This window comes from Loxodonta africana, chromosome 24 (assembly GCF_030014295.1).
Source record: "Loxodonta africana isolate mLoxAfr1 chromosome 24, mLoxAfr1.hap2, whole genome shotgun sequence".
NCBI classification, from domain to species: Eukaryota; Metazoa; Chordata; class Mammalia; order Proboscidea; family Elephantidae; genus Loxodonta; species Loxodonta africana.
Window position 1 is genome coordinate 62,729,190 of NC_087365.1, and position 24,730 is coordinate 62,753,919.

The following is a 24,730-nucleotide window of genomic DNA, read 5'->3' on the forward strand; positions in this document are numbered from 1 at the left end:
TTCATTTTGCAAATACAAAAGGGCCTTTTGAAATGTATTAATTAACGTTAAACTACAGAGGGGCCGCTGGCTGGGGCTGCAGGATCCTCGGCATCAGCATCCTATTAACCACAGCCGAGGAAATTGGGTTAATAGAGCCTCATAGTACAGCGGGGCGCCCAGGGCCAACCAGCGAGACAGCTCCGTCAGGAGGGGGCCAGCGTGGCTGTGTGCGGCGCATGAGATCCTGGAGGGCGCAGAAATCTGAACTGTGGGCACACCCGTCATCACCCCTACCGTCACCGTCCCCACCCGTCCGGGAGCGAGGTCTTCAGCGGCGTACTCACCTCAGAAAGGTGCGGGGCGATGGGAGGGGGTTCTACCGGTCGCCAGGGCTAGACCGGGGCCTCCCCCAGACCCCCAGGCCACTCCTTCACGCAACCTCTTTACGCAGAGGGCTCCGTACGATCTCCATCCCGGGGGTCGCAACGTTCTAGCGGGCGTGGGGGCCGAGTCCAGGGGTATTCGGGGGCAGATGCCAGCAGGTTTCTGGGGCGACCACTTCCCGCGCCTCAAGGCAAGCAAGAAAAGCAGCAGGACCATCCTCCGCGACTCAACTCAGATTTGCGAAAGCGGTAAATGCTCCCTGCCCCGTGCCTTCCTCCGACGGCGGTCCAGCTCCTTTTGCAAAAGACAGTGGCGGGGTCCGTCCAGGCGCATCTGGCGGCTCCGCTGCGGGGGCTGGGCTCATGGAGCCAGCCGAGGTGAGAGGTGCCCTGGCGACGCGCGTCCTCGGACACAGGCCCAGCCGGCGAGCTGCCTTGCAGTTTAGCAAGAGCGGCCAACCGGGCTGAGCAAGCGCCCAACGCCGGGGCCGCAGCCTGCCGAGTCCGACTGCGCCCTGTCCCTGCGCCCAGCGCAACCCGGGCTGGCGACGGGCAGAATCACCAGTTCTGGGTCGGACCAGTCCCCGCTCTGGCTGAGGCCCTGGGACCCGCCATGGCCTCCTTTGATGGGGTGGCCTGGAGGAGCAGGGTTGGCCACCCTCCGCCCCCGGTCTTCGATGGCTCTTGGAACCTCCTGGGACGTGGGGAGGGTGTTCAGCGGCGGCTGCGGGTCCCGGGAGCGGATTCCAGCGCCCTCGCTCCTTCTCCAGCTCAATCCCGCGCCGGGAGAGGCTTTGTGCTTCCTGCTGGAAGCCAGATCGGGCCGCCCCTCCCCATCTGCGGGGGTCCTTCCGGGCATCTCTGGGCGGGACAGGGTGACAGTCATAAAGGGCAACGTGAAAAGGAGGACGGGAGCTGAGAGGAGGGGCGGGCCCGGCCGTCACGGCTTCTCATTACAGTGTTTGCAAAGCGCCGAGGGCGTCCCGGAGAAGGCGGCGCACTTGTCCAGGCAGGGCCCCAGCGCAGCGTCCGCCGAGAAGGGGTACACAGCGGCCTGGCCGAAGGGCGTCAAGGGCGCGGCGGCGACAGGCGCGGCCAGGCCCTGGCCCTGGTTGAGGTAGGCCACGAGGCGCCGCATCTCGTCCAGGGCCTGCGCCTGCATTAGGATGTAGTTCTTGGCCAGCAACAGCGTGGCGATCTTGGAGAGCTTGCGCACCGACGGGCTGTGCGCGTAAGGGATGACTGCGCGCAGCCCGTCCAGCGCATCGTTCAGGTCGTGCATACGCCGCCGCTCGCGGGCGTTAATGCTCAGCCGGAGCGAGCGCTGCTCCCGGGGCCGCCGCCGCCCGTCCGCAGTCCCCGGCCCACGCCGCCGCCGTCGCTGCTCGAAAGCGTCGTCCTCGTCGCCACTCTGCTCGCCGCTGCTCTCGGCCGCTGCGGTTGGGGCGCGGGGCGCGGGCGCCACAGGGAGGTCACCGCCTGGGTCTGGCGCGCAGTAGCCGCGGGCCGCCTCAGGCCCCCGAGCCGCCCCGTAGGCTAGACTCGCCGCCGCCGCCGCGTAGCCGTGGCTCAGGGCCAGGTACGCGTCCTCCGACAGGGACCTGAGCTCGGCCATGGCCGCGCTGCTGGGGCCCGCGGGCGCGCCCGGCGGGCGGGCGCTCATGCGGCCTGGGTGGGGTGGCGGGCTGTCTGTCGGTCCCTGAGCCTCCGCGCGCAGGTCCTATCTCCTGCCCCGCCCCTCCTCGTCCCCTCCTCCTCGCTGCCGCCGCGCGCAGGCCAGGGCCGGGGGTGGGGGTGGGTTGAGGGGGGCGGGGGGCGGGGGCTCAGGCTTCCACTCGCCCCTTTTTCGGTTTTAAGCAGTGAACGCGCCGGCTGGGAGAGGACCTGGTGGCTGCCTCTTTCCCAGCTCCGCTCCACCCAGCCCCGCAGGGCTGGCGCAGGGCTGGAAACCACCGGAATCCACCGAGCCGGAGGGTTGGACTGAGAGGTAGAGGGGTCTCTGCAGTCGGATGTTGAGTGCTCAGCACCGGGGAACCCCCTTGCCGAGCCGCGGCACCGCGCGTTTCCGAGTCCCGCCTGCCCCGGGGCGCTGCTAAGCTGACCGGGCTGGGCTGCGGACGTGCGATTCAGGATCTCCAGTCGGCCGGCCCTGTCCCGGGCTTCCAGCCCCCGCGCTCCGCTATTTTCCAGAACAGTTTCATCCTAAGTTTCTTTCCACGATCCCCAAAGTCGGGTAGTGATTTGAGGCTTTTCCTCATAGAGGGGACCTCTCAATTCTCTGCCTGGGGCGTCTGGGGGTGAGTGTTTGGTCGTGGAGTTGGGAACCATGCATGATATAGTCGCCGTCGGCAGAGGGCAGATGGAGAAGGGGGGTGCTCAGGGCGGTGAAGGACTGGAAAGGTGTCATCTGTCCCTGGCCTGAGCCATGAAATCCTCCAGGGGCGCTGTGGGGGAGCCCATCAGAGCGGCAGACCGATGTGTGATCCTGAGGGTGGAAGCTTCCCTGGGCAAGGGGTTGGCAGAGCTGGAGATGCTGGCTGGTGGTGACTCCACACTGTTCCTGCCCCAGCACTACTCTTGAGCCCTGGAGGCAGGTGAGCATGACTGGCAAAGGGTGAGGATGCTGGGTTGAAGCCCTTTCCAAGAGGTGGCCCCAGGCTGGGTGATGTCAGGTGCAGGGAGTGTGGCAGAAACCCTGGGTACACAGCAGGGCCAAAGTCTGAAGGGCGCATGGTGTCACTCGGGGGTTAGCCCACCAGTCAGTGAGCAGAGCAGTGACTGTCACTGGGCCTGTGTGGTCAGGGACTGGGGCTCCTTTGTCCTCTGGTGGCCACAGGTGGGGTGGTGGTGGTAGCCACCAAGAGAGGCGGTAGTGGGGCTTGTGGAGCACTGGTCATCTAGGATGACCTCTTGCCCCAGGTCTTGGGGTGGGAAGACAAGGACATGTGTGGACAGGAGGACAGACCCTGTGGACATGTTGAGTGTGGGGCATCGAGCCATTGGAGAGCTAGCCGGGTAGGAATTTGTGTGGACGAGCCCGTGTGCAGTGGATCACTGGGATGTATAGGAATTGAAGCACAGGCACGGGTGAGACTGGCTTCAGAAAACGTGAGCGCAGGTTCTCAGCATCAGAGAAAACCAACCCCAGAAAGGTGAATTAAGGCTGGGGTCTGGTCCCATCCCCAGGGACTCTGCGTGGTATCTGGACACTCCCGGCCGGGAGAGGGCCTGGCGTTTCCTCAGAGCCAGGTAACTAAGAGCCCTAGTAGACCCACTTTGGCTCAGGGTCTGTCCCTCTGGTTGAGAAGGCTGAGGCAGAGGAAGACACAGTCAGGGGTGAGAGGGAAGAAATGTCTGGGTCCTGGAGCCATCAGACATCTGGGGCTGCACTCAGGTCTGTGTGGGAAAAGCCAACAACAAACCTGCCATGAGCCAAAGCGGGGAGAGAAGCTTTCTCTGTCACATGCTGGCACCTCGTGGCCACCTGGGGTATTGCGCTCAGCCCCAAGGCTCAAGGAGACCCTGCTGCATCCTGAAGTGGTCCCTGGTTCAAAGGCCGGTCCTCAAGCCCTTTAACCAGACTCCGTATGGGGGTGCCCCACAGGAGCCAGGGGTCTACATAACGGAAGTGGTGAAGGAACTTCCCAGAAACACACCATCTCGTTCTCACCTGCCCTAGATCTTGGAGGCTGGCTGATACCACGGACAGGGAGCCAGGCCTGGGCCTCCGGGGAGGGAACAGAGTGAGCAGGCTAGTCCTCTCGCTGCCCTGGGCCTCACTGTCTGGAGCAGAGGCGGCAGAGGGCGGCGATCCCACCTCCCACCTACCAAGGTGCTGACAGAGCAGCTACTTTAGCTCTCTGGGCCTCAGTTTCTGCATCTGGGTAGTCAGGACCTTTTCCTCAGGGTGTGGTCTTCAGGCATCTCTAAGGGTGGGGCCGCCTCGACAGTGAGTGCCTCACAGGTCAGGATAGCTTGGTACTTGTTGCTGCTGCTTTTTTCTGTTTGTTTAATAATAATAATAATTAAAAACCCAAACCCATTGTCATTGAGTCTACTCTCACTCATAGCAACCTTGTAGGACTGCGTAGAACTGCCCCATAGAGTTTCCAAGGAGTGGGTGGTGGATTCGAACTGTCAACCTTTTGGGTAGCAGCCAAGCTCTTCACCACTGTGCCACCAGGCTCCTCGTTTAATAATAGACTTCATTTTTTAGAGCAGTTTTAGATTTACAGAAAAATCGTGCAGCAAGTAGAGTTCTCCTCCCCCCCTTCCCCTCTGCCCTCCTCCCCTTGGCCGTTCCCACTGTCTCAGCAGCTTCCCGTTCCTGCCTGGAATTATTTGTTACAACTGAGGAAACAGTCCTGTTACATTGTTATTAGATGCAGTCACTAGTTTACACCGTTTGACTCTGTGGTGCAGCTCTATGGGCTTTGACAAATGCAGGATGTCATGTGTCCTCCATGACAGTAACCTACAGAATAGCGCCACTGCCCTGAAAATACCCTGTGTTCCCCTATTCACCTCTGTTCCCCTCCTCCTGATCCCCCTGCAGGCCAATTTAGTGGTCTGGTACTGTCCACTGTGCGCTCCTGACCTGCTTGCCACCTGTCCCACCCCCTCACTCTGGTAGATCATGCATGCTTGTCGAGCATCTTTGGGCATGCATTGGGCAGTGCCCCCTCATCCTGGTCCCCTACTGGGCACTTTACAGTTGTCAGTGTGGACACACAGGGGATGGGCAGGGGGGTTGGGCAGCTGTGGGGGGATGGACACCCTGGGGGAGCCCCAATGAGATCACAGCGAGGCCTGGCTCTGGCCCCTTGGCCCTTGGGGGGGAGGAAGGAGGGGTGCAGCCTGGTGTCCAGGACCAGGCAGAGGGCAGGACGATGACAGGGTGCTTGTCCTCCTTCTGGCCTCCAGAGGGCAGCACACCCCTGTGTTTGAGTCAACAGCAGCAGTGGCTGATCAGGTTGTGCGTGGGAGCTCAGGGGAGCCCACAGGTGTGGAGGCAGCAGTGAAGTGGCCAAGCCAGTCCTTGGTCATTCCTGGGGCCAGACTGCGGGACCTGGACCATCAGAGTGACCAGGACACAGCCAGAAGGGCCCGGTGGGCTGGCTGTGCAGGGGAGTCAAAATAGGAGAGTTGGTGGAGATGGGTGGGCTTGCCTCCCTGCCCCTCAGCTCCTCTCCTTGCAGACCCCTGCCTTCCTGCAACCCATCAGGTAGAATCCCTAATAGGCGGACTCTAAGCACCTGCAGCAGGCGAGGGTGGAGCGCTGGGGGGTGGGGGTTCCAAGTGGGGGAGGGCTGGGCTGGGGGGGGGAGAAGTTTCCGGGTGCCTGCCAGGCGCCCGGTCTGGGGCTGGGCTGAGAGGGCCAGATCCCGGAGCCCAGCTCTCTGCCTGGTAGTTTTGCCTTTTCTAGAATTCCATATGGGTGAAGTCATGCAGTACAGTCTCGTGTCTGGCTTATTTCACCTGGCATGATCTTTCTGAGATTTATTCGTTCTGTCGCATGTGTCATGTGTGTTGTAGCATGCTTGTTCCCATGACTGCTGTGTCATATTCTGTGGCGTGCATCCACTCTCCTGCCGACAGATTTAGATGGTTTCCAGTGTTTTACTGCCATTAATCACGCTTCCTCAGACAGTGCCCTTGCGCTTTTGTAGACACACGTTTTTTTGTTTCACACATAGGAGTGGGATTGCTGGGTCCTATGTTGAGTGTGGCATAGTGGTTAAGAGCTACAGCTGTTAACCAAAAGGTTGGCAGTTTGAATCCAGCAGGTGCTCCTTGGAAACTCTATGGGGCAGTTCTGCTCTGTCCTATAGTGTTGCAATGAGTCAGAATTGACTCAACAGCAATAGGTTTTTTGGTTTTTTATGGTAAGTGTGGAGCCCTGGTGGCACAGTGGTTAAGGGCTTGGCTGCTAACCTAAAGGTCAGCAGTTCAAATCCACCAGGGGCTCCTTGGAAACCCTATGGAGCAGTTCTACTCTGTCCCTATGAAGTTTGGTTCGGGTGGTTTACAGTAAGTGCATGAGGGCTCAGTGGTAGGATTCTCTCCCTCCACCAGAAGACGCAGGTTTGATCCCCGGCCAGTGCACCTCGTGCGAAGCCACCGCCCCTGTGTCAGTGGAGGCCTGAGTGCTGCCGTGATGCTGAGCAGGTTTCAGTGAAGCTTCCAGACTACGATGGATGAGGAAGAAAGGCCTGGTGATCTACTTCTGAAAATCAGCCAGTGAAAACCTCAGGGATCACAACTGTCCAATCTGCAACTGATCGTGGGGACGGTGCAGGACTGGGCAGCGTAGCATGGGGTCGCCATGAGGCGGGGGCAGACTTCACGGCAGCTAACGATAACATCGTGGTAAGTGTATGTCCAACTTTATAAGAAACTGCCAAACTGTTTTCCAGCGTGGCTGTACCATCTTACATTCCCACCAGGAGCTACAAAGATTCCGGTTGCTCCGTATCACTGGATGCGCTCTGCCAGTAGGTGGTCTGGTCTGCCTTTTCAATTTTAGGTTGCGTAGGGATGTCTTCCTGATGACCAATGATGTCCAGCACCTTTGCGTGAGCTTCTTTGCCATCTGTATATCTTCTTTGATGAAATCTCTTTTCCATCTTTTGCCTGTTTTTTAGCCTGTTGTCTTATTAATGAGTTACGTAAGCTTTTTATATATTCTAGATTCAGACCTTCTATCTCATACATGTTTGCAAGTGTTTTCTCCCAGTGTTTTACTTTTCGTAACCGTGTCCTTCCGGGAGCAAAAGTTTTTAATTCTGATAAGGTCCAATTTACCAATTTTTTCTTTTATGGTTCAAGCCGCTGCTATACATAAGATTTTCACTGGCTAATGCTTTTCAGAAGTAGACTGCCGGGTCCTTGTTCCTAGTCTGTCTTAGTCTGGAGGCTCAGCTGAAACCTGTCCTCCATGGGTGACCCAGCTGGTATCTGAATACCGGTGGCATAGCTTCCAGCATCACAGCAACACGCAAGCCCCCACAGTATGACAAACTGACAGACACAAGGGGGAGAAGTACAACCAGGATGCTCCTTAGAAGCAAGGATGGCAAGACTGCGTCTTACATACTTTGGACATGTTCTCAGGAGGGATCAGTCCCTGGAGAAGGACATCATGCTCGGCAGAGTACAGGGTCAGCGGAAAAGAGGAAGACCCTCAAAGAGGTGGATTGACACAGTGGCTGCAGCAATGAGCTCAGGCATAACAACGATTGTGAGGATGGCTCAGGACCAGGCAGTGTTTCTATCTGTTGTGCATAGATAGGGTCGCTATGAGTCAGAACCGACTCGACAACACCTAACAACAACAATAACGTGGTTCAAGCCTTCTGTTTCATGTGTAAAAATCTTTGCCTAACCCAGGGTCCCAAGGACTCATCTGTTTTCTTCCAGAAGTTTTGTGTGTGGTATGAGGTGAGAAGGGCAGCTGAGTCTTTTCTCATGTGCGTGTGAAGTTGTTCCAGCCCCATTCGCTGAGAAGGCTGCCTCTCCCGCTGCATCACCTTGGCACCCGCTGACAGTCATCCGACCAGCTCCGTGTGGGTCTGTTTCTGGGCTCCCTATTCTCTTCCATGAATCGCCATGTCTATCCTTATGCCAACACCACCCTGCTTGGCTACTGTGGCTTTACAAAAATCCTTGAAATCAGGTAGTATTAACCTTCCAACTTTGTTCTTTTTCAAAACTGCTTTGGTTACTCTAGGTCCTTTGAATTTCCATGTGGCTAATAGAAGCAGCTTGCCAGTTTTTACAAAGAGCCCAGCTGAGGTTGTGGTTGGGATTGTGCGGGTTTTGTTGGGAGGGGCGGGCCAGGGTGGGCACCACATGCCTTGCACATGCGTGGCCCGACCATTCCCTGACACTGAACAGCTTCTGTAGCTGTCACATGGGCAGTCGGGTGGTCAGGGTGGCTCGATCACTCCCCGAGGTTGGCTGGCTGCAGCTATAAGAGAATGAAACCCCGAGAGTATGGCCCCCAGACACCCTTTTAGCTCAGTCCTGAAGTCTCTCCTGGGTTTCACCGTTCAGCCAAAGATTAGACAGGCCCATAAAATAAAACAAGACTAAAGTGGCGCACCAGCTCAGGGGCAGGGATGAGAAGGCAGGAGGGGGCAGGAAAGCTGGTAACGGGGAACCCAAGACTGAGTAGGGGAGGGTGTTGACATGTCATGGCTTTGGCAACCAATGTCACAAAACAATGTGTGTATTAATTGTTTAATGAGAAACTAATTTGCTCTGTAAACCTTCATCTAAAACACACACACACACAAAAATGTACAAAACCAAAAAGAAAAAAGAGCGTGGAGCCGGTGGCCCTGAGTCCCACTGGTGGCCGCCACGTGCGGGCTGCTGCTTGTGGGTGATAGGCGGCTGCACTCCAGCCCTCGGAATCTCGGAGTCTCCTTCTGGCACCCATGGAGTGGAGCCAGACTACCCTTTGTCTTCATCCGTGAGAGAGGGTGAGGTCAGAGGCCAGTGCTGTAGGCAGGGAACCCAGGTAGAGTGACTTTTTGGAAGAGAAAAGGTGAAGGCCAGCGTAGATGGTCTCACCAGGAGGTGGGAGTGGGTGAGTCCACCTCTAGAGGCCAAGCATCGAGGGTAAGGCGGAAGCATGCCACCCAAATGATGCTGGTTGTTGCAACCCTCCTATGGGATGGGGACCGGGAGAGCCTGGGGGCCCCAGGGGGAACAGTACACCTGTCCTGATAATGGGACCTCCATGGGGCCAGGTGCCAAGATGCAGACAGGTAGAGAGAGGGAGAAAGGAGCCCTGGTTGTGTGAAGGTTAAGCACTTGGCTGCTAACTGAAAGGTGGTTCAAACCCACCCAGCAGCCATGAGGCAGAAAGGCCTGGCAATCTGTTCCCATAAAGATCCCAGTCTAGGAAACCCTATGGGGTAGTTCTACTCTGTCACATGGAGTTGCTATGTGTCTCCATCAACACCACAACAACTAACAACTACGGAGAGGGGGAGGGGAGGGGACCAGGCTTCCTCCTGTGGGGTGGTCAGAGCCAGGGAGGAGCCACAGCCAGGTTGTCCCAGCACCACCCCTCCCCAAGCCACCTGGCAGTCTTGCTCCTTTGAATCTCCACTTTGATGACCACATTATGGCCAACTGGGGAGCCTTCCCCAGTTGTTCCCTGAGACCTTGGGGCTGCATGACTGATGGGGTTTAGGATGGACTGAGCCCAAGGAAGCCCTGCACAGAGTGCCTATGTGCTGTGACCACCTGCCTCCTGGTGGAGGGGGGTCCCCAACTGTGCTGGGGTCTGCACACCAGGCTATGGTGACCCCCTGGATCAGTGGGGACCCCTGAGCCAGGCCAGATCTGTAGTCTGCACCACGCAGCATCTGTCTGCCCAGACCCTTAGAACCTTCACAGAACCCCCTCCCTGGAGACTGGGTGGCCGCTGAGGGACTGAGCACCCCACAGAAGGATTCAGCATCCTGCAGAGGGACCAAGCCTAGGCTTCCTCAGGACAAGCCACTGACGCCTCACACCTCCTGGCCTACCCTGCACCAGGGTCCTGATCTGACAGCCTCAGGGAGGTGGATTAGAGCAGGGTCTCTCTCCTCAGGAGGGAACCGAGCCTGCAGCCCCTCCCTCTGCAGCATGGAGGAGCTCCCCGTGGACTTGCTGCCAAAAGCCTGAGTGGGGGGTGGGGGGTGGGGGGCTGGGGAGTGGGGGGTGGTATAGAGCCTGAGCATGGGGATTGGGGGCTGTGGGGGGGGCAGTGGGGGGCACAGAGCCTGAGCACGGGGGTCAGAGGATGCAGGGGGCACAGACCTGAGCGGGTGGAGTGGGGAGCTTGAGGGGCTCAGAAGGGGGTTGTGCTTGCCAACCCCAATGAGGACACATGCTCCCACAAGGGGATGGAGCCCTGGAAGTCAAGGCCCCTGGAACGTCTAAGGTCTTGGAGGAAAGGAGAGCTTGTCTCACCGCCCTGCCCCTTCAGCAGGCAGAGCTGGGGCAGGAGGCTGCCTGGCCTGGTCGAGTACACGGAGAAGCTGCAGCCCTTCCCCAGGCAGCCTCTCAGCAGAGTGGCCTCGGCGTCTGAGGAGGTGCGAGTGCCCGGGGAAGCCAGGAGGCCCTTGGGGCAGCATTGAGAGCAGATGGAATGCGTCTGGTTATTGATTTTTATTCCCATGGCCCCCATGTTACTGCACAAATGATTTTGTACTTGGTTGAGATTAAATATTAATAAATAGAAAATTAAAGAAGGAGGCATCCCAGGACCCTAAACAATTGCTTATGGCACAGTTCAAAAGCCCACCCAGTGCCGTCTGAATGATATCTGTCAGGAGCACATATTTTGGCCCAAGTTTCATTGGCAGGGTTGGCAATCTCCAGGGCTGTGGGAGGAGAGACCTGTCGGGGTGGGCAGGGAAGATGTCTGGCCGCCCGCTGGCTCTGTTGAACAGGCATTGCTGTTTATGAAGGTGTTACAGTTTGCAGGAGACCAGATTGTCCACCCCACAGAGCCAGAGGCACTTCGGTTTTCAGCCAACGTGGCGCCACCTCATGGACAGAAGAGTATACCGGTCACAGTTGGCTCAGGCGAGAGTTTTGAACTTAGGCAAATGTTGAGTGATTTTCAGAAATGGTGGGAGATTAGAATTATCCCACATTTCCCATGTATGGCGATCCTCTAGAATGATGTGAAAACTAAAAGTGCAGTGTAAAAATATTAGCACAAATGCCACTGCTTTTTGTGCGCACACACACACAGGTGATGCCTTTGGACACAAAATAGGGATGGCTCTGACCCTGTCCACTGTGGGTTTGCTCAGACTTGGGCTCTGCGCCCCATGGAGCCTGGCTCGGTGCTGCAAGTGCTCTGGGGGCGCTTGGCGGGGGGGGGGCTGGGGAGGAGGCGGGGGGGTGGGAGGGAAGCGTTATCGTCCTGTGCTCCTGGGTGTCCTGTGGGAGGCAGATTCCCATTTCCCTGTCTCTAGAAATTCAGCAAATAAGAGCTTTTATTAAGTCGTTAATAAGATTTCCTTCCTGCATGGACGCTGCGGTGCTGTGTTATTAATTTAAAACTGTATTTAGCTTGATGCCTGGCTGGGCCTCGTTGCTGATGTATGTAACGCGTGACCATCCACCTCTTTTTAATTAAACGTTGTGACTGCGAAGCTCTGGTGGTCTCAGCTTTCATCTGCCTCCCCCTTCACCACCCATCTCCCTCCAAGGAGGCCCCTCCTGCACAGGACCTCAAGATGCTATCTTCATTACCACTTTCTCTCCCGGTCTCTGCTCTGAGCAAGTCCTCCTCAGAGGAGGTGTCTCAGGTCCACTCACCCTTTTTCTGTTCCACTGACCCCACGGGGACCCAGAGACAGCAGGCAGACAGGTACTGTCCTCATGCTTCTCAAGGTCCCTGGCATCATGTCACTGTCACCTTATCACAGGGGGCAGGTGCCCCCAAGGAGGGTGAGGCTGGGCACACCTGTCCCTAGGATCCAGCTCCTGCGTCCTGGGGAGTGGAGGCGTGAGGGTGTCCCCCTGGAAGGGACATGGAGCCAAGCCCTAAGGGAGAGTGAAGGTCACATTGACTGCCCGTCCCTGAATGGGTTTTTCCTTTTGGGGTTCCCCGGATCTCCAGTGGGGAATGGTCCATCCTTGAGAGCCCCCAGGGGTGGGGAATGATGGGGCTGTAATTTAGTAAAACCGGTTTTCACTGAGTCAACCCCAACTCATGGCCATCTGTGAAAACAACGTGTGTGTGTGGCGGGGGCGGGGGGGATGGCGTCTGACCTCCCCATCTAACTTCACAAGGGGGAAGGAGAATCAAGATCTACAGCCCAAGGCTGATTCCTACAAGGCAGAGGTCAGACACACCTCCTGTTTCTGCCATCTTTACCAATTCTGATACCAGCCATCCCTCCCACAGCACTCTATACTTCTCTGCTGGATTCGATAATTCATTGCAATGGCCACACAGAACTCACAGATGATACTCATGATTATGGGGTTTATTAAGTAAGTAACAGGTTACAATTGAGGTTCAGGTATGCTCTGGATACAGTACTTCCGTCAGGACAGTTTCTCAGCCGTGCCCGCAGGCAGGCCTCTCTGGCCCCTTGGCCTCTGCCCTGCTCGGGCAAGTGTTGCAAAGCTCTTTCAGCTCCGCCAATAAGTGCTCCACCAGCAGGCCTTCTGCCTGAAGGCGCTCAGCTTTCTCGCTCCGTGGGCGGGGAGGCTCACCACGCTGTCTCCTGCTGCGCTGTCCCACCACCGTTTCTCTGCCCCCACATCTCGCTGTCTTCGCTGTAACAGCTCCCCCGCTCTGTCTCCGGGTCTAGGAGGGCCTCCGCGCAGGGATCCCAGGTCCAGAGGACACGCTGCACTCCTGGCTTCTCTGTGATGTGGTGAGTTCCTCCCTCTGCCCTGGAATTGGCTCTCTTTTAAGCCTAGCGGGATGGCAAGATTGACCTATCTGCTTGGTGGGCTACAGTTATCTTGTTTGCACAGTCCCACCCAGACACTTGGCTGGGAGTTACGAGGCCTTGGCAAGAAAGAGCACACAGAAGTGACCCATTGCACTGCACGGCCCCACGTGCGTCCAGGCAGAGCTGCGCTCCACAGGGTTTTCAATGGCTGTTTTTTGGAAGTAGGTCACCAGGCCTTTCTTCTGAGGCACCTCTGGGGAGGTTCAAACTGCCTCCTTTCAGTTAGCAGCCGAGCATGTTAACAGGGACTCCTATGGTGGGGCGGGGTGGTATTGAACTGTTTTATTTTCGTGCACTCCATGTTTCTAGGACAGGACACAACAACACAAAATGACCTTGGAGAAATTTTTAAAACATTTTTACCTGAAAAAAAAAAAACCCCTCCAAGTAACCAATTGAAATATTTTGGGTGCACAAAACATACAATTGGTAAATCCCCCAACGCTGTCACATCAGATCCGTCATGGCGCTAAGACAGCTGCCAGGCCCCTTGGTTATTAGGGATTCGGAGGAAATGGCTTCGTCCCCGATGGCTATGCCCATGACCCAGCATTGGGGAGCCAACATCACACCCAGCTCTTCGAGGATCACGCATTGAAGCCCACAGGAATAGGAGGGTGTCTATTTTGAAATGAATTTGCAGGGAGAAGCTCGTCTTTGAGCTGCTGGTTGCTCTGGCGGGCCTTCTCTCTTCCATGTACATGCTGGTTCTAGGATTTAGGTCTCTTAGGAAGCTTAATTCAGGGCACGAGGGGAGATGTGTCTTGCAGCACGAGCTCATGCCCTCACTGCCTGCCGCTCTCTGCCTTCTCGCAATGCCCTGGTCATGGGGCCTTGTTCCGAGCTCCGAAGACCTGGCGGGAGTGAGTCTTGCACGGTGGCTTGCCCGGGGAGGAGGACACTGTAGGGCCAGCGTTGGACCCAGGCAGCCCAGTGCAGCGGCCAGCACCTCGGATTCCGTGTGGGAGGTTTCTGCAGGGCCCCTGCTCCCAAGGAAGGGAGACCAGGTCAGTAACAAGGGTCTATTTTTGTATGGCCATGCTGGGCACTGCGGTGGCTCTGTCAGGCCCCCTTGAGCTCTCGTGTGGCACTACTGAGGAGTAGCAGCAGTGATTCATGATCATGCTTCCACAGCATGCCCACCGTGCTGTTACAGGAGTGCCCAGTGCCCAGCGGTGAGTGGCCCTGAGCTGTGGCCAGGCCAGCTGCCATTGCAGAGGAGGTGGGGTCAGTGGCTGGGGGAGAGCAGACCCGGGTCAGGTGGGGTGTGGAACTCCAAGTCTGTGGGGGGTGCTGTGGTAATGAGGTGATCTGTCAACAGGAGGACCAAGTCTGTCTCTTCCCAAGCCTGATGTCACTGAGGTGGTCTGAGAGGGGAGGCCTGGGGTGTGAGGGGCTCATCTAGCCTGAGAGGGGAGGCCTGGGCCATGATGGGGCTTGGGCTGGTCTGAATGGGGAGGCCTGGATGTGAGGGGGCTGGGACTGTCTAAGGGGGAAGGCCTGGGTGTGATGTCACCAAGGTGATCTGCGGGGGAGGCCTGGGGCTTGATGGGGTGTGGCCCCAGCACCTGCCCATCCCCAGACCAGTCCCCAAAGTGGACCAAGCCTCCCTGGGGGCCACAGAGCAGGCAGAGGAGGCAGGACTGCTGGAAGTCTGTAGGCTTAGTGCAAAATAAGGATGGGGAGGCTTCCTCAAAAATGGTTAAGAATTTGAAGATGGAGACCCTGAACACAGACCACGTGAGCATTGCAGCCATGAAGCCGCTGAGGAAGAGTCTTCCATGCAGACCAGGCCTCCTGTCAGCTAAGCTGCAGGCAGTAATGTCTGTGAATTGTTTTAACACCAAAAGGAAAACACGCCAACCACACTGCAGCCAGTCTACAGAAATGGGACTCTTCCAGGTGGACACAGAGCAACATGGGCTCGTGGGATGGATGACATCCTGATGGGTGGGGGAGGGCCTGGGCACTGTGCAAGGCTGTGCTCACACACCTGCACACCTGCTGGGCACACACTTGGTGGGCACACACCTAAGCACCTGCTGGGCCGTACACCTGTTCACCTACCAGGCACACACCTGCTTGGCAAACACCTGCCAGGCATACATGTGCATATCTGCTAGGCACTGCACACCTTCTGTTTAGTTTAAGAGCTCTATGAGATACAAAATTGAGCAAAAGGTCATTAAAAACACAGGAAAGAAAGAAAAAACCAAAACGGATGTCAGAAGAGACTCTGAAACTTGCCCTTGAACGTCGAGTAACTAAAGCAAATAGAAGACATGATAAAGTAAAAGAGCTGAACAGAAGATTTCAAAGAGCAGCTCGAGAAGACAAAGTAAAATATTGAAATGTGCGAAGACCTGGAGCTAGAAAACCAAAAGGGAAGAACACTCTTAGCATTTCTCAAGCTGAAAGAACTGAAGAAAAAAATTCAAGCCTTGGGTTGCAATTTTGAAGGATTCCACAGACAAAATACTGAATGACAAAGGAAAAGTCAAAAGAAGATGGAAGGAATACACAGAGTCACTGTACCAAAAGGAACTGACCAACATCCGGCCATTTCAGGAGGTAGCACATGACAAGAGACCGACGGTACCGACGGGAGACGTCCAAGCCGCACTGGAGACGTTGGTGAAAAACAAGGCTCCGGGAATTGACAGAATACCAACCGGGATGTTTCACCAAACGGATGCAGCGCTGGAAGTGCTCACTTGTCTATGCCAAGAAATTTGGAAGACAGCTACCTGGGCAACCAGTTGGAAGAAATCCGTATTTGTACCCGTTCCAAAGAAAGGTGATCTAATAGAACGCAGAAGTTATCGAGCAATAGCGTTAAAATCACTTGCAAGTAAGTTTTTGCTGAACGTCACTCAAACGCAGTTGCGGCGGTACATTGACAGGGGACTGCCAGAAGCTCGAGCCAGATCGGAAGGGGACACGGGACAGGGACTATCGTTGCTGATGTCAGATGGGTCCTGGCCGACGGCAGAAAATACCAGAAAGATGTTTACCTGTGTTTTATTGACTATCAAAGGCATTTGACTCTGTGGATCTTAACAAATTATGGATAACATTGCGGAGAATGGGAATTCCAGGACGCTTAATTGTGCTCGTGAGGAACCTGTACGTAGACCAGGAGGCAGTTGTTTGAACGCAGCAAGGGTGTATGCCATAGTTTAAAATCAGGAAAGGTGTGCGTCAGGGCTGTATCCTTTCACCATACTTATTCAATCTGTATGCTAGCAAATAATCCAAGAAGCTGGACTATACGAAGAACAACAGGGCATCAGGATTGGAGGAAGACTCATTAACAACCCACAATACGCAGAGAACACCACCTTGCTTGCTGAAAGGAAAGAGGACTTGAAGCACTTACTTACTTACTAATGAAGATCAAAACCTTCAGTATGGATCACACCTCAATATAAAGAAAACAAAAATCCTCACAACCGGACCTATAAGCAACATCATGATAAGCAGAGAAAAGATTGAATTTGTCAGTGACTTCATTTTACTTGGATCCACAGTCAACACCCATGGAAGCACCAGTCAGGGAATCAAACGACATATTGCATTGGGCAAATCTGCTCCAAAAGACCTCTTTAAAGTGTTAAAAAGCAAAGATGGCACTCTGAGGACTAAGGTGTGCTTGACCCAAGCCATGATATCTTCAATTGCCTTGTGGGCGTGTGAAAGCTTGACAGTGAATAAGGAGACCAAATTGATGCCTTCGAATTATGATGTTGTTAAAGAATATTGAGTATACCGTGGGCTGCCAAAAGAACGACCAAATCTGTCTTGGAAGAAGTACAGCCAGAATGCTCCTTAGAAGCAAGGGTGGCAAGGCTTCGTCTCATGTACTTTGGACATGTTATCAGGAGGGACCAGTCCCTGGAGAAGGACATCATGCTTGGTAAAGTAGAAGGTCAGTGAAAAAGAGGAAGGCCCTCAATGAGATGGACTGACACAGCGGCTGCAACAATGGGCTCAAGCGTAACAACGATTGTGAGGATGGCGCAGGACCGGGCTGGGTTTCGTTCTGTTGTACACAGGTCCACTCTGAGTCAGAACTGACTCAATGACACCTGACCACAACATTGTGGTACAGTCACATGCCATGCAATCCGTCACTTGAAGGGCCCTGTTCAGTGGAATTTGGCTCTGTTCACAAGCTTGTGCAGCATCACCACTATCTAGTTCAGAAATTTCCATCACATCCAAAAGAACCCCCGACCCATTGTCAATCCCTCTCCAGTCCCCCACCCTCTCATCTGCTTTCTGTCTGCCTGTTCTGGGCATTTCTTTCTTTCTTTTATTTTTTTTAGATAATTTTTATTGTGCTTTAAGTGAAAGTTTACAAATCAAGTCAGTCTCTCACACAAAAACCCAAATATACCTTGCTAAAAAAAATACCTTGCTACACACTCCCAATTACACCCCCCCACAATGAGACAGCCCGCTCTCTCCCTCCACTCTCTCTTTTCATGTCCATTTCGCCAGCGTCTAACCCCCTCCACCCTCTCATCTCCCCTCCGGGCAGGAGATGCCAACATAGTCTCAAGTGTCCACCTGATCCAAGAAGCTCACTCCTCACCAGCATCCCTCTCCAACCCATTGTCCAGTCCAGTCCATGTCTGAAGAGTTGGCTTCAGGAATGGTTCCTGTCCTGGGCCAACAGAAGGTCTGGGGGCCATGACCGCAGGGGTCCTTCTAGTCTCAGTCAGATCATTAAGTCTGGTCTTATGAGAATTTGGGGCCTGCATCCCACTGCTCTCCTGCTCCCTCAGGGGTTCTCTGTTGTGTTCCCTGTCAGGGCAGTCATTGGTTGTAGCCAGGTACCATCTAGTCCTTCTTGTCTCAGGATGATGTAGTCGCTGGTTCATGTGGCTGTTTCTGTCTCTTGGGCTCGTAATCACCTTGTGTCCTTGGTGCTCTTCATTCTCCTTTGTTGGGTTGAGACCAATTGATGCATCTTAGATGGCTGCTTGCTACTGTTTAAGACCCCAGATGCCACTCTTCAAAGTGGGATGCAGAATGTTTTCTTAATAGATTTTATTATGCCAATTGACTTAGATGTCCCCTGAAATCATGGTCCCCAGCCCCCTGCCCCTGCTACGCTGGCCTTCAAAGCATTCAGTTTATTCAGGAAACTTCTTTGCTTTTGGTTTAGTCCAATTGTGCTGACCTCCCCTGTATTGTGTGCTGTCTTTCCCTTCACCTAAAGTAGTTCTTATCTACTATCTAATTAGTGAATACCCCTTTCCACCTCCCCTCCCTCCCCACTCTGGGAACCACAAAAGAATGTTTTCTTCTCAGTTTAAACTGTTTCTCAAGTTCTTATAATAGTGGTCTTATACAATGTTTGTCCTTTTGCAACTGACTAATTTCACTCAGCATAATGCCTTCCAGGTTCCTCCATGTTGTGAAATGTTTCACAGATTCGTCACTGTTTATCGATGCATAGTATTCCATTGTGTGAATGTACCATAATTTCTTTATCCATTCATCCATTGATGGGCACCTTGGTTGCTTCCATGTTTTTGCTATTGTAAACAGTGCTGCAATAAACATGGTTCGTGTAAAGGCTCTTATTTCTCTAGGATATATTCCAAGGAGTGGGATTGCGGGATCCTATGGTAGTTCTATTTCTAACTTTTTAAGGAAGCGCCAAATCGATTTCCAAAGTGCTTGTACCATTTGACATTCCCACCAGCAGTGTATAAGAGTTCCAATCTCTCCACAGCCTCTCCAACATTTATTATTTTGTGTTTTTTGGATTAATGCCAGCCTTGTTGGAGTGAGATGAAATCTCATTGTAGTTTTGATCTCTATTTCTCTAATGGCTAATGATCGTGAACATTTCCTCATATATCTGTTAGCTACGTGAATATCTTCTTTAGTGAAGTGTCTATTCATATCTTTTGCCCGTCTTTTAATTGCGTTATTTGTCTTTTTGCAGTTGAGTTTTTGCAGTATCATGTAGATTTTAGAGATCAGGCGCTGATCAGAAATGTCATAGCTAAAAACTTTTTCCATCTGTAGGTAGCCTTTTTACTCTTTTGGTGAAGTCTTTGGATGAACATAAGTGTTTGATTTTCAGGAGCTCCCAGTTATCTAGTTTTTCTTCCACGTTCTTTATAATGTTTTCTATACTGTTTATGCCATGTATTAGGGCTTCTAATGTTGTCCCTATTTTTTCTTCCATGATCTTTATCGTTTTAGATTTGATATTTAGGTCTTTGATCCATTTTGAGTTAGTTTTTGTGCATGGAGTGAGGTCTGGGTCTTGTTTCATTTTTTTGCAGATGAATATCCAGTTATGCCAGCACCATTTGTTAAAAAGACTGTCTTTTCCCCATTTAACTGTTTTGGGGCCTTTGTCAAATATCAACTGCTCATATGTGGATGGATTTATGTCTGGATTCTCAATTCTGTTCCATTGGTCCATGTTGTTGTACCAGCACCAGGCTGTTTTGACTACTGTGGTGGTATAATAGGTTCTAAAATCAGGTAAAGTAAGGCCTCCCACTTTGTTCTTCTTTTTCAGTAATGCCTTATTTATCCGGGGCCTCTTTCCCTTCCATATGAAGTTGGTGATTTGTTTTTCCATCTCATTAAAGAATGTCCTTGGGATTTGGATCAGAATTGCATTAAATGTATAGGTCACTTTCGGTAGAATAGACATTTTTATAATGTCTTCCTATCCATAAGCAAGGTATGTTCTTCCACTTACATAAGTCTCTTTTGGTTTCATGCAGAAGTTTTCTTTGTATAAGTCTTTTACATCTCTGGTAAGATTTATTCCTAAGTATTTTATCTTCTTGGGGGCTACTGTAAATGGCATTGATTTGGTGATTTCCTCTTCGATGTTCTTTTTGTTGGTGTAGAGGAATCCAACTGATTTTTGTATATTTATCTTGTATCCCGATACTCTGCTGAACTCTTCTATTAGCTTCAGGAGTTTTCTGGAGGATTCCTTAGGGTTTTCTGTGTATAAGATCATGTCATCTGCAAATAGAGATAATTTTACTTCTTCTTTGCCAATCTGGATGCCCTTTATTTCTTTATTTAGCCTAATTGCTCTGGCTAGGACTTCCAGCACAATGTTGAATAAGAGTGGTGATAAAGGGCATCCTTGTCTGGTTCCCGATCTCAATGGGAATGCTTTCAGGCTCTCTCCATTTAGGGTGATGTTGGCTGTTGGCTTTGTATAAATGCCCTTTATTATGTTGAGGAATTTTCCTTCTATTCCTATTTTGCTGAGAGTTTTTATCATGAATGAGTGTTGAACTTTGTCAAATGCCTTTTCTGCATCAGTTGATAAAATCATGTGATTCTTGTCTTATGTTTTATTTATGTGGTGGATTACATTAATTGTTTTTCTAATGTTGAACCATCCCTGCATGAATCCCACCTGGTCATGGTGAATTATTTTTTTGATATGTTGTTGAATTCTATTGGCTAGAATTTTGTTGAGGATTTTTGCATCTACATTCATGAGGGATATAGGTCTATAATTTTCTTTTCTTGTGGTGTCTTTAGCTGGTTTTGGTATCAGGGATATGCTGGCTTCATAGAATGAGTTTGGTAGTATTCCATCCTTTTCTATGCTCTGAAATACCATTAGTAGTAGTGGTGTTAACTCTTCTCTGAAAGTTTGGTAGAACTCTGCAGTGAAGCCTTCCGGACCAGGGCTTTTTTTTTTTGGTTGGGAGTTTTTTGATTACCTTTTCAATCTCTTCTTTGTTATGGGTCTATTTAGTTGTTCTACCTCTGTTTGTGTTAGTTTACGTAGGTAGTGTGTTTCTAGGAATTCATCCATTTCTTCTGGGTTTTCAAATTTATTAGAGTACAATTTTTCATAGTAATCTGATATGATTCTTTTAATTTCAGTTGGGTCTGTTGTAATATCACCCATCTCATTTCTTATTCGGGTTATTTGCTTCCTCTCCTGTTTTTCTTTTGTCAGTTTGGCCAGTGGTTTACCAATTTTGTTGATTTTTTTAAAAAAACAGCTCTTGGTCTTATTAATTCTTTCAATTGTTTTTCTGTTTCATTTAGTTCAGCTCTAATTTTTATTGTTTTCTTCTGGTGCCTGTGGTTTTCTTTGGTTGCTCTCTTTCTAATTGCTCAAGTTGTAGGGATAGTTCTTAGATTGTGGTCCTTTCTTCTTTTTGGATGTGTGCATTTATTGATATAAATTGGCCTCTGAGCACCGCTTTTGCTGTGTCCCAAAGGTTCTGATACGAAGTGTTTTCATTCTCGTTGGATTCTCTGAATTTCTTTATTCCATCCTTAATGTCTTCTCTAATCCAGTCTTTCTTGAGCAGGGTATTGTTCAGTTTCCAAGTGTTTGATTTCTTTTCCCTGCTTTTCCTGTTAATGATTTCCACTTTTATGGCCTTACGGTCAGAGAAGATGCTTTGTTTTCAATGTTTTGGATTCTGCTAAGGCTGCTTTATGACCTAATATATGATCTATTCTAGAGAATGTTCCATGTGCACTAGAAAAAAAGTATAGTTGGTTGCTATTGGGTGGAGTGTTCTGTATATGTCTACGAGGTCAAGTTGGTTGATTGTGGCCTTTAGATCTTCCGTGTCTTTATTGAGCTTCTTTCTGGATGTCCTGTCCTTCACCGAAAGTGCTGTGTCGAAGTCTCCTACTATTGTTGTGGAGCTGTCTATCTCACTTTTCAATGCTGATAGAGTTTGTTTTATGTATCTTGCAGCCCTGTCATTGGGTGCATAAATATTTAATATGGTTATATCTTCTTGGTGTATTGTCCCTTTAATCATTATATAGTGTCCTTCCTAATCATTTCTGATGGATTGAACTTTAAAGTCTATTTTGTCAGAAATTAATATTGCCACTCTTGGTCTTTTTCGATTGTTGTTTGTTTGATATACTTTTTTCCATCCTTTGAGTTTTAGTTTGTTTGTGTCTGTAAGTCTAAGGTGTGTCCCTTGTAGTCAGCATGTAGACGGATCTTGTTTTTTAATCCATTCTGCCACTCTCTGTCTCTTTGTTGGTGCATTTAGTCCATTTACATTCAGGGTAATTATGGATAGGTATGAATTTAGTGCTATCATTTTGATGTCTTTTTTTGTGTGTTGACAGCTTCTTTTTCCCATTTGATTTTATGTGCTGAGTAGATTTTCTTTATATATTGTCCTTTCCTCATATTAATTGTTGTTGATTTTGTTTCTACTGAGTCTGTATTTTTCCCTCGTATTTTATTTTGATGAGTAGGATAGTTTGTCTCCTTTGTGGTTACCTTATTATTTACCCCTATTTTTCTAAATTTAAACCTAACTTTTATTTCTTTGAATTGCCGTATCTTCCTCTCCATATGGAAGGTGTATGATTACATTTCTTAGTCCCTCTTTATTATTTTAATGTTGTCTTGCTTTATATAATAACATCGCCGTTACCCTGTTTTGGGCTTTTTTTTTTTTTTTAAATAATCTTGCTTTGTTTGTTTGGATTTCCCTGTCTGGGTTGACTTCTGGTTGCTCTGCCCAGTGTTCTAGTCTTGGACCGATACCTGATATTTTTGATTTTCTAACCAAAGAACTCCCTTTAGTATTTCTTGTAGTTTTGGTTTGGTTTTTATGAATTCCCTCAACTTGTGTTTATCTGGAAATGTCTTACTTTCACCCTCATATTTAAGAGACAGTTTTGATGGATATATGATTCTTGGCAGGCAATTTTTTTCCTTCAATTTTTTAAATATGTCATCCCGTTGCCTTCTTGCCTGCATGGTTTCTGCCGAGTAGTCTGAGCTTATTCTTATTGGCTCTCCTTTGTAGGTGACTTTTCTTTTATCCCTCGCTGCTCTTATAATTCTCTCTTTATCTTTGGTTTTGCCAAGCTTGATTATAATATGTCTTGGTGACTCTCTTTTAAGATCTACCTTATGTGGAGTTCGATGAGCATCTTGGATAGATATTTTCTCATCTTTCACAATATCAGGGAAGTTTTCTGCCAACAAATCCTTAACAATTTTCTCTGTACTTTCTGTTATCCCTCCCTATTCTGGTACTCCAATCACTCATAGGTTATTTCTCTTGATAGAGTCCCACATGATTCTTAAGGTTTCTTCATTTTTTTTAATTCTTTTGTCTGATTTTTCTTCAAATATATTAGCGCCAAATGATTTATCTTCGAGTTCAGAAATTCTAGCTTCTACTTGCTCAATTCTGCTCCTCTGACTTTCTATTGAGTTGTCTACTTCTGTAATTTTATTGTTAATCTTCTGAATTTCTGATTGTTGTCTGTCTATGGATTTTTCCAGCTTATTAAACTTTTCATTATGTTCCTGAATAATCTTTCTAATTTCTTCAGTTGCTTTATCTGTGTGTTCCTTGGCTTGTTCTGCGTATTGCCTTATTTCCTTCCTGATGTCTTGGAGGGTTCTGTATATTAAACTTTTGTATTCGGCATCTGGTAATTCCAGGAATGCACTTTCATCTAAAAGATCCCAGGATTCTTTGTTTTGAGAGCCTGTTGAGGTGATCATGGCCTGTTTCTTTATGTGATTTGATATTGACTGTTGTCTCCGAGCCATCTATAAGTTATTGTATTAGTTTATGCTTGCTTACTGTGTCGTAGCTGCTTGCTTTGTTTTGTTTTGGCATACCCCTATGGGTTGCTTGAGTGAGCTAGCTTGATTATTTTCACCTTTGGAGCTCTGGTGTCCTGTCCCCACCTGGCTAGAGCTGTTATCGGGCATATCAGTCTAGGAGTCCATTAAGTTTTCTTGTATGAATTCAGCTCAGGTTTCCAGGTAGCTGATATCAAGTGTGTGGTACAGGCTCTGTCCTACAGTCTTAGAGGGGCAGGGGTGATTGACGTATATACTCGTATCTGATTGCAGCAGGGGGTCACGCTCTGAGCAAGGCAGGGGGCTGAGAGCCGACCCACAAGTGTCACTGAGGAAAATGCGTCTCTGTTCCCTAGAGCGTGCTGGTGGGTGGGCTCTGCAGAGGGACCATGGGTACCCAAAGTTTTTGTTGTAAGAACTGGGAGGTACCAGTTATCCCTGGACCCCTGTCGCGGGTGGCTGGGCGACCCAAGTGGAGCCACAAGTCCTTAGGTCCCTGTTGTGGGTAGGTGAGGACCTTGTTTAATAGGCAAAGCAATGACAAACATCAAATACCCACCTCTCCACCACACCGCTGAAGTGGTTGGAGTTTGCCAACAAGGGCCTATTCTCCCGAAATAGGCCCACACAGGTCCATGCAGAAGGGAAAGGTGCTCAAGGTCCATGGACAGTTTATGCCTGGACAGGAGCCGCTTGTGTCCTGAGCTCCCCGAGTTAATGGAGGTAGCAAATTATCTTTTTGCCCCAGTTGCAAATTTTTTCCTTCCCCAAGGCCGGGAGGATGGCTCTAGGTGCTCGCCAGGGTCTATCTCAGGTCCAGGGATTCAGCTGCTGAAGCCGGCTTGGGGTAGGGGTGGGAGGCACGGTAAAACATACGCAAGTACTTAGCATTTGCTGGGAGCGCCCTTCTGCCCAGGTTCCGGAGATGCGAGTGGGCTGGGTGGCTGCTGCTTCTCCCTGAGGAAACTGCGGCCGAACGCTAGGACCTGCCCGCCACCCGCCAGCACCGCCACTCCGGGAATGGTGCCTGCGGGCTCCCAGCGACCCAGGTCCGGCAACTCCTCTCCGCTTCTGAATGCTCTCTTCCTTCCCCTGCCCCTCAGTTCGTTGTCTAAGCTTGCCTTTGATGCTCAGGGCTCCCAGCTTGTCACAAATATACTCGTTTCACTTGTTTTTTCAGGTCTTTGTTGTAAAGACGGCTCAACGGATGCGTCTGTCTATTCCGCCATCTTGGCTCCACCTTCCTGGGCATTTCTTATAAAAGGGATCACACAGTA

General features: G+C 50.9%; 1 protein-coding gene across 1 annotated transcript; it reads right to left on the minus strand.

The window, feature by feature from the left end:
- Positions 1-1,128: 1,128 nt before the first annotated feature.
- On the minus strand, positions 1,129-2,028 carry BHLHE23 (basic helix-loop-helix family member e23). Its single transcript, XM_064276459.1, has one exon. The coding sequence runs from the start codon at positions 2,026-2,028 to the stop codon at positions 1,306-1,308; it is 723 nt and encodes a 240-aa protein (XP_064132529.1). The 3' UTR covers positions 1,129-1,305.
- Positions 2,029-24,730: the final 22,702 nt, after the last annotated feature.

Coding starts and splice junctions, on each gene's coding strand:
- BHLHE23 (XM_064276459.1), bottom strand. CDS start 2,028: ATGAGCGCCCGCCCGCCGGGCGCGCCCGCGGGCCCCAGCAGCGCGGCC.